Source organism: Coffea arabica, chromosome 9e, assembly GCF_036785885.1.
Source record: "Coffea arabica cultivar ET-39 chromosome 9e, Coffea Arabica ET-39 HiFi, whole genome shotgun sequence".
Classification (NCBI taxonomy): Eukaryota; Viridiplantae; Streptophyta; class Magnoliopsida; order Gentianales; family Rubiaceae; genus Coffea; species Coffea arabica.
Window position 1 is genome coordinate 31,841,988 of NC_092327.1, and position 8,690 is coordinate 31,850,677.

At 32.3% G+C, this 8,690-nt stretch overlaps 1 protein-coding gene across 1 annotated transcript; it reads right to left on the reverse strand.

Moving 5' to 3' along the window:
• Positions 1-685: 685 nt before the first annotated feature.
• On the reverse strand, positions 686-7,629 carry LOC113710178 (senescence-induced receptor-like serine/threonine-protein kinase). The gene is made up of 8 exons (XM_027233032.2): positions 7,391-7,629; positions 5,863-6,430; positions 4,490-4,965; positions 3,907-4,045; positions 3,729-3,800; positions 3,075-3,146; positions 1,702-1,782; positions 686-1,089 (listed from the first exon to the last, which is right to left on the reverse strand). The coding sequence occupies exons 1-8, from the start codon at positions 7,512-7,514 to the stop codon at positions 912-914; spliced, it is 1,710 nt and encodes a 569-aa protein (XP_027088833.1). The 5' UTR covers positions 7,515-7,629; the 3' UTR covers positions 686-911.
• Between the last annotated feature and the right edge of the window lie 1,061 nt (positions 7,630-8,690).

An 8,690-nucleotide genomic window follows, 5' to 3' on the forward strand; every position in this document is an offset into this window, starting at 1 on the left:
ATAGTTGATTATTAAATAACAAATATTAGCATGAAAACTTGATACTCTTTTTGTTTAGAAGAACAAATTGAACTTTGCAAGATAAGGGCATTTTAGAGTATTCATTAAACTTTTTACTCTATTTTAAAGTTTGGTTACCAAAGTGTGAAATCAAAGGAGGTAAGTGTAATTTTTAAAACACCAAGGGGACTAAGTGAAATAGCAAGAAACCTCAAGGGAGGTTTCTGAAATTATCCCTTTAATAAATACAAGATATGCAATAATTCATTTTCTCATGAATGAATATTAATTAGTTTCCAACATGAATGAATATTTAGGTTCTAGCAGTATATGTAACAATTTAAATTACAATAAACAAAGTTACTTCATGTGTATAAAAAAATTGCAAATTATTAAAATCTTTCTATTATTCTCTTACAGCAACCCCCCCCCTCCCCGGTCCTTTTTTTGTAAACATCCGTTGAAGTTACTTTTTTGGCTGTAGGTTAGGCACAAATTCCTGCTTTGCAATAAATCAAGAAGGTGTTCTAATGAACTTTTTTGGCCTAAGGGCGCTCTAACTCAAAATTTAGTACATTAGGACTTATTGCAGCGACCCAAAAAAAGATTGATACGTTTTCAACAATTGGACCAGAGGGTAAAAAGGCCTCTTTTGTCTTTCCAAACACAATAATTGATAAAATAACCATCCCATTTCAATTTCATACCCCTACAACCAAATTCCTCATAGACTCATGGGCATTTCTTGTACTACATCAGTGTTCCGATGTTTAAGTTAACAAAGATCTCGAATCACTCCTGTCATTGCAATTGGCTATGTTTTGAACCCTCGAATTTTATAAAATTGTATGTCAAACAAAAATATTATGCTTTTGAAAGGAGTAGTAGTGCAATTTTGAAAAGTTGAGATATCAAGGAGTACCCTTCGTTGAGGCGGCTTTTATTCTGTGCTTGAAAATCGCTACCCCGATTACTATGCCAAGAAGACATGATATGGTCGGTAAAACGATGCTAACGATCAGTCTCTGCTTATGAGACTTCTTCTTCTTGCAAGGGCCTGATAAACAAAGATCCGGGTTTCCATCCAAACTTGCACAAAAGGAACAAAAAAAAAAAATTTTTTAACTGAAAAGAAAAAGAACAAAAATTACATTTTAACCAAAAAACAAATGAGCAAAAATTACATACATGTAATTTTTGTCTCTTTCTGGCATTATCTGGGTATACAATTCCAATTTCCTCCCACTTGAATTTAATTAGATCGATCTATTGGCAAATCTGACTCATTGATACAATCTAAAAACATTATGGGATGCTATGTCTCAAATAAAAGTGAAATATAGTGTTTGTTTATCGGAAAAGTGTGAAGAAATGAATGAAAGTTAGTTATTTTTTTCTTCATAGCAGGAATATTGAAACTTTTTCTTGCATTTTCCTGCACTTTGTGTCCTACAAAATTTGCAGGGCTTTCAGGAAAATAACTCACGAAAGTTTTAATAACTGCTATTAACTGTCATTAACTTCTTATATTCTCTCAATATTTTTCTTCGTAACCAAACTTATATAGGAAACTCATTTTCACTTTTCTTTATCTCACTTTCCCATATAACTTTCCTTCTATTCAACCAATGTGTAGTTAAATAAGTCATCCTCTGGAATAGAACAAAAAGAAAAAGGGTCATGGTCTAGAATTTAAAATACCTGAGTGCCAATGCCCCGTTGTTCATTTTATCAAGAAGAAGTGCAGGAACTGAGCCTTCCAGCTTGTTTCCAGATAAGTTACTGCAAGATAAGAGAAAAACACACCTTAACAACTTCTGTTTCTTCCTTTCCTGTCCCCCATCCTTCTCTACAGAAGAAATTGAAATTTATTCTTTTACACAGAGTAACCTAAAATATATTTTTGAACCATAAAGTTTAAATAATGACAATTTAAAACATAAAGCTTCTTTTTCTTCTTTTTTTAATTTTTTTATTTATTTATGCTAATAATATATTATATATTTTTCTTTTGCATAGTCTTAAAGTTGGTATAATATATGTATATTATTTCATTATTAATAATTAATTGAATTTCTAATGATAATTAAAAACTTAATTAAATATCCCTTCAAAATATAAAGACTATATACTTTTTTGTAAACTAAGTTGATCTTTTTTTGGCATTTTAATAGATTATCAATTGAGTTTGAAATTAAGTTGCCATTTTATACACATTATATGAACAACTACATGATTATTAAGGTGCATAGATATTAAAATAAATGCTTTAAAACTACAATATTGGAATGTTAAATTTTAATTGGTAGGAAAGACAACAAAAAATAAAAGATTTTTTTAAAGAATTTAAAAAATTACTTCACATTGGTACTTACCTTAAGAAAACTATATTTCATCTTTTGTTGTCTATCCTTCCAATTAAAATTTAACGTTCTAATATTGTAGTTTTAAAGAATTTATATTTATATATTGTGATAATCATTTAATGTTTAATATAATATATATGAGATGCCTACTTTATTTTAAATTCAACTGATAACCTATTAAATGGCCTAAAAAAAAGATCAGCACATTCCTTATATTTGAAAGGGATATTTAATTAAGTTTGTAATTATCATTAGAAATAAAAATAATAAAACTCATTATCAATTAATTATTAATACTGAGAAATAATAATATATATATTATACCAAATTTAAGACTAACTATGCAAAAGAAAAGAAACATATGATATATTATTAGCATGAATAAATGAAATAAAAATAAAAATAAAAAGAAGAAAAAGAAGTTTAATTACAACTCATGCTAAAACTCTTAATATCACTATTTAAAATTTAGAAAAATATGATGATTCAAAGTCAAAATATTTGAGACCAAAAGTGCAAAGTCAAAGTTGTTGATTAATAACAATTTGATGATGACCGTTAGTCGTTATTCTATTTCTGATAATTGTCCTAAATCTAACTAAAATCACAAATTTTGGGGATCAGATTTATTTTGAACTAAACATTCGGGCCAAACATTAGGGATCAAAACTACAATTTTTTCTCGAGGCAAATCGTGTAGGAACTTACATTGTTCTTAAGGAAGGCATGTAGGCCAAAAAATCTGGAATTGTTCCTGTCAAGTCATTGTGAGACATGTCCCTGAATAATGATTGTCGATATGAGATAGAAGTACGATATACCTAATTTTTCTTCTGTAGTCTAATTCAGATGCATAAAATGTCCAACTCTAGAATGCAAATATAAGAAGTTTTCTTCCTGCAGCCAACTGGGAACCCTTGTTTAACATAGGAAATAGGTATAACTTACATGATTATTTGCAAAAGAATTCATTGCATAAACGAAACAATTATTTGTATTTGTGACTCCAAATCTCCAATAGTAGTTGTACTAGTACCATTTCTAGTAGTTAGCTTATAATCAGGTTAACTCCAATCTAGACCTTTTAACTTTTTTTTTTCCTGACTGGAATCTTCTTTTGCACTTCCGAAATAATTGTCTTGATGGAACAAGAACTTTCTCCAATACTTTAAAAAAATAAAAATTTCTCCAATATACTCTTTCTAGCAGTTCACAATTTACTTACAACGGTATGAAATTTGACGAAAAGAGAAAATGCCCACAATTATTGTTTCAGAAAAGTGGCAAAAGCAATTGGCCATTTTTATTTTAAAAAAATAAATAAATGTATGAAATATGACATATGGCAGTAGATATACTTACAAGCTTTGTAGTGAATCAAGTTTAGACAATGAGAATGTGATTTCATCGGCTAACCCACTGAAGGATAGGTTCCTGCTTTAATTCAGTTCCGTCAACATGGTTAAATAGCAGAAAAGGACGCAGTCATCTTCACATTCAATTACAAAAAATGAAGTTTGTTGTAGAAACAGAAGCTGACATTGAAATGATTCTGTATAAACCCTGATCATTGGTGCTGCAGTCTAGTCCATCCCACCTAAGTTCCTCGGGTACACATGGATCTCCTTGCCAATTTTTCTTTACACCATACGTTGACCTAATGCTGATCATGGCGTCAACTAGAGTTTGTCGGGGAAAAAAAAAGTTAGAGGGAAAAAAATTTTACAGCTCCTATAGAAGGATTCATCGTATGTACACATCATGCAAAAAAAAAAGAAAAAGAAAGAAAGAAGATAGCGTATAAAAGGTCACAACGCCGATGAATCTGTATCTTGATTTTATATAAAATTACACAAAATTATACACGATAAATCGCTATGAGAAAGGGACAATCCTGAAATCAACCAAGAACAAAATTAATGTATATAATTCAGGGCTGTAAAGCATTCAATAGAAACCCTACGAAATTCTTCATTTTAATGATTACTTTTTCATATTTTCAATTGTTTTTTTTGGTTAAGTATAATTGAACGAACTGTTGTAATTAGCAAAGATCTCCCAATAATTTGTGTCATTGAGTATGAAGTATCAAATAAAAAATACGGCTTTAGATTTAAGCGTACCGTCACTTTGATTTGTAGGCAAGATAGGGAATTTCTTGCGGATATAGAACTCTACGGCATTGAGAATTGGAGGAAGTGTAGAATCATTTGTCATAATGATTGAGAACAGTAGGGTATCAGCACCACCCCGAGAGTATGTGCTGTAGATGGTATCTGGACCACTGTCTGGAACAACAGGGTCGGACCAGATTTTATTGTTCACATATATGGCAAACTTCCTGATTTGAGTCGATGGGAGATCTTCCACCTCGAGGAAATGCATGTACAAGTAGAATTGTTGGTTTCGATCAACATTTTGAGACAGCACCAACGAACTTCCATGCGCAGGCGTGACTGCAGTGCTCATGACGATTGGTGAAGGTTTATAGGCGTTGTCAAGATATTCTTCAGTAATGTAAGAAGTTGTGTTAATTGGTTCCCAATCAGGCCGGTAGTCAGGGACTTCCCATATACGATCATAGAAATCATCCCGGTACCTGAAAGAAATTTTAGGAATTCATGCACAACAAAAGTATAACATCTTACTACTAAATTCATAAGACTTAATTAACAAAATTTAGAAACTAAGATTGTAACTCGAAAAAGTTCGTGAAAGAATTAGTTGTCCAAATTATTCAAATGTCAAACCTAAATGCCACAAAAATTTTGAGTATCAAACTCGAGTCAAGAATAATTAAGGAAAGCTTCAACAAAAAAAAATGTAAAATTAGAAAACAAGAAGGAAAGTTAATCAATTTTAACTAAGTTTGAAGAAACCAATTTTTCAGATCTTTTCCTGATCTTCTCAGGTCAAATCCAGTTTTTAACTAAGTTTGACCAGCTCATTGAGAAGGCTTTGACGGGGCAATTGACTGTTCATGGTTCAATCAATTGAATCAGCCAATTCTATCTGAAATTCAAAACACTGTTTAACAACTAAACTAGGCGCCTCTTGTAGTAAATACTAGGAATCTATTTTTTCACGTTAATGGGAAAGTTATCTTGTTTTGCTCATGTCTTGTTATTGGGAAAAAAAATGAGGGGGATTTAGGAGTGATTTGAGGGGTCTGGGTTTCAACTTAAAGTTAACTTCGTATGTAATTGAACCTTGTGCAATAGCCTTAAAATCCCCAATTCGAAAAAAGAAAATTGAAGAGGTATCCAGGATTAAAAGATAATGAGAAAGATTCGACTATTTTTTGCCCTTGAATAAACAGGCACCTGAGCTTAGTGTGGTTTTGAACACTGAAGATTCCAAACGACAGAAAAAAATAATAATAGACAAGCAGTCCTGAAAATGAAGAATTGGAAAACCAAATTAATTCCGTCTAAAATGCAAAGAACAATATTCAAATAATTAATAATATTCTTACTCATATATAGACCTTATTTACCTCTGGAATTTGTTGCTAATCGTTGAACTTGCACCTTCATCTAACCTTCTGTAGAGGATTAGCGAATCATTATACATAGTATCATAGATGGTGTTGCTCAACTCTCTTATCTCAAGTGCTGAAATAATAGGTGTTCCGGAGCCAACATTGACAAGACAGACGTGTATATAATCTGTAGGAGGATTATGTATGACTTCTTTGATCAGAATCTGAGATGCATTGTCCAGTTTTACTTCATCCCACTCATTTGCATTAAGATAGAGTTTGAAAAGTGGTGGTTGACTTTTCAAATCATAATTTCCATACATGAAGAATGCTCTAATCAAGTACTTGTTGCCTCCGCCAGTTGCTGTTGGTTTTAGCGTGTAGCAACTGCTGTTTCCTTCAGGAAAACTTCTAACAGTTGACAGCAGCTTTTGATAATTTTGAGTTTGAGACAAGAATAAATCAGATATTTTCATGTTTACTCCGCTTTCAACATATTGCGCATCTGATGTATAACTAATTCCAGTTTCGCTGTCAGTATAATCGTTACCATTTTCTATGCCACAGTCGATACTGATGAAACCTGCAGACAAAAATCAATCAAGTCATCGACAAATCTGTGCATTTGGACTTATCTATTCAACCGAAATTAGAAACAATGAGTGTGTTTGGATAGGAGATTTGTTGAAATACCGTAACATTTTTGTGATATGATATATGTGAAATCAAAAGGTGGTTAGAGAATATGTTTATGAACAATCAAATACTTTTTTACAAGTTGAAACACATCGAAACAAACCCTTAATGGCTTTGTCCCCAAGCCCTCAGAAAATGAATGTTGCAATCATTCTTTGCTACTCATAATTCGGGTTTAATTAAATCTCTAAATATAAGTACCACACTCCCTCTTTCCCTTGCGCCCTCGTCCCTTTATGATATGGCCACATGAAAGATCTATGCAATCTGGTAGGGGTGATTTGATGGTTTTTTTTTTTAGAGGTGACAAGGAAGGGTGGAAAATAGGAGGGGTGAGGGGATGGAATGCGAGGGTGGCCAGAGGTGGAGAAAAGAAGCGGGGGGAGAGAAAGAGTGGAGATCGGAGGGCAGGGTAGAGGTGAGAAGAGGATGGCGCTAATCATCAGTTTTAAAATCATTCCCAAAAACACTTGAAAACATTTTTAAAGCACCATATCAAATGGTTTTATAAAACACATATCTAGAGTTAAAGTTCTATAAAAAATATTCTCAAAAACACCCATCCAAACGAGCTCTTGAATATATCTGTCTGTGCCTGTGTGTGTACCGTCGGTGTAGTTCTCCGAACTTACAGTGCAAGACCAAAATTAACGTACAAAGGCCTAAAATTCTTGACAGAAGTATCTCAGCGGAAACGAAATGGCATATAGTGGAATCACTAAATAGACGTACAATAAATTATTTAGATGTCGCTAAGAATAGTGCCTGACAATGCTTGGAGATGAAGGATAGCTGCTAAGAATATATATATATATATATATATGTATATATATATCAAAGGACTTACTGGATCTGCCTGGTATAAGTTCCCATCGTGCATGTTCCTCAAACTTAAGCTCTTTTTCAGATAAATTGCGACCATTCATGGAAATCAGCGGCCTTTTGCCTTCTCCTGCAGCATGGACTTGCATACGAGAAAAACATGGCGACGTTTTGTGAACTCGTGAACATGCCGAACCTGTAGCCAATTGTATTATAGTTGTAAGTTCCCATTATATTATGCTCTGGTAAGGGGGAAAAAAAAAGAAAATCTAAATATGTGTTGTAAAACCTAACCCTCGACTTGTTCTACTCCTATGTTACGGTCAATACAGGGTTGTTTTTCTATAAACGTAAATCAAACGTTTTCCATCATGTGTTTTGGTTTGCATCAAATATCTGGACCGCAATTTCTTGTCTTATTTAAACCTGGAATTTGGAAACATTTCAGGAGAAGCAATTCCGCAAGAGTTTCTGAATACAACCTTTGAGTACTACTACCAAAATATTCTTCCTCTAATCGTTGAATAGCTTTTTGTATACGAATTTGAGTCTGTCATGACCAGTTTTTAAGTTTGAACAAGCTGAGGCAGAAAAGGAGATCCCTTGACCATGTTCATGTCCTAGAAGAAAATTTTGTCCAACTTAAGCTTGTTCATCATTTATCTGAGAGGAAATTCGCAGGTTAAACTAATAAGTTAAAGCAAATGGAAAACTGTTTTTGTTTGGAAGGATCATTTATGAAAACCTTTTAATTACGTCCTTTAATAATTTCTTATCTTACATACATACACTCTTCCAATAATGTGGCTATACTAAACGTTTTTAAAAATTCTCTAAAAAAAAAACCATTTCAAACAGAACGATTCTTTCATTCAATTAATTTAATACCCGAATACATCTTAGCAATAAATTGTAAATATATCGTTCAAATTGAGATTCAGCAATTTGATTTTTTTTGGGACAAAGTCATGACTATAGCTTTTTTTTATACCTTCTACTCCTGTCAACACCCTTCCCACCCCTAATTGCTAGACTTAAGACTGAACCTAATAGCGAGAAGAAAGTATAATTTCTCAGAAGTTATAAATTCTAGAAAACCTTAGTTAGTCAACAACTTACAACTCTAGTAAAACTTAATTTAGTAAAGGTGCAATCAATCCCAAACAAAATTTTCATGTATTAAGCTGCAGCATATTCCAAACTTTTTTTTCTTTCGACAGCTAGATTTAATGAAATAGTTAAAAATAGACCGCAATTATTAATAAATTCTGATAAATTAAAGTGAAAAAAAAACTCATTTAAATCTTGTTTGGAAATATTTTATG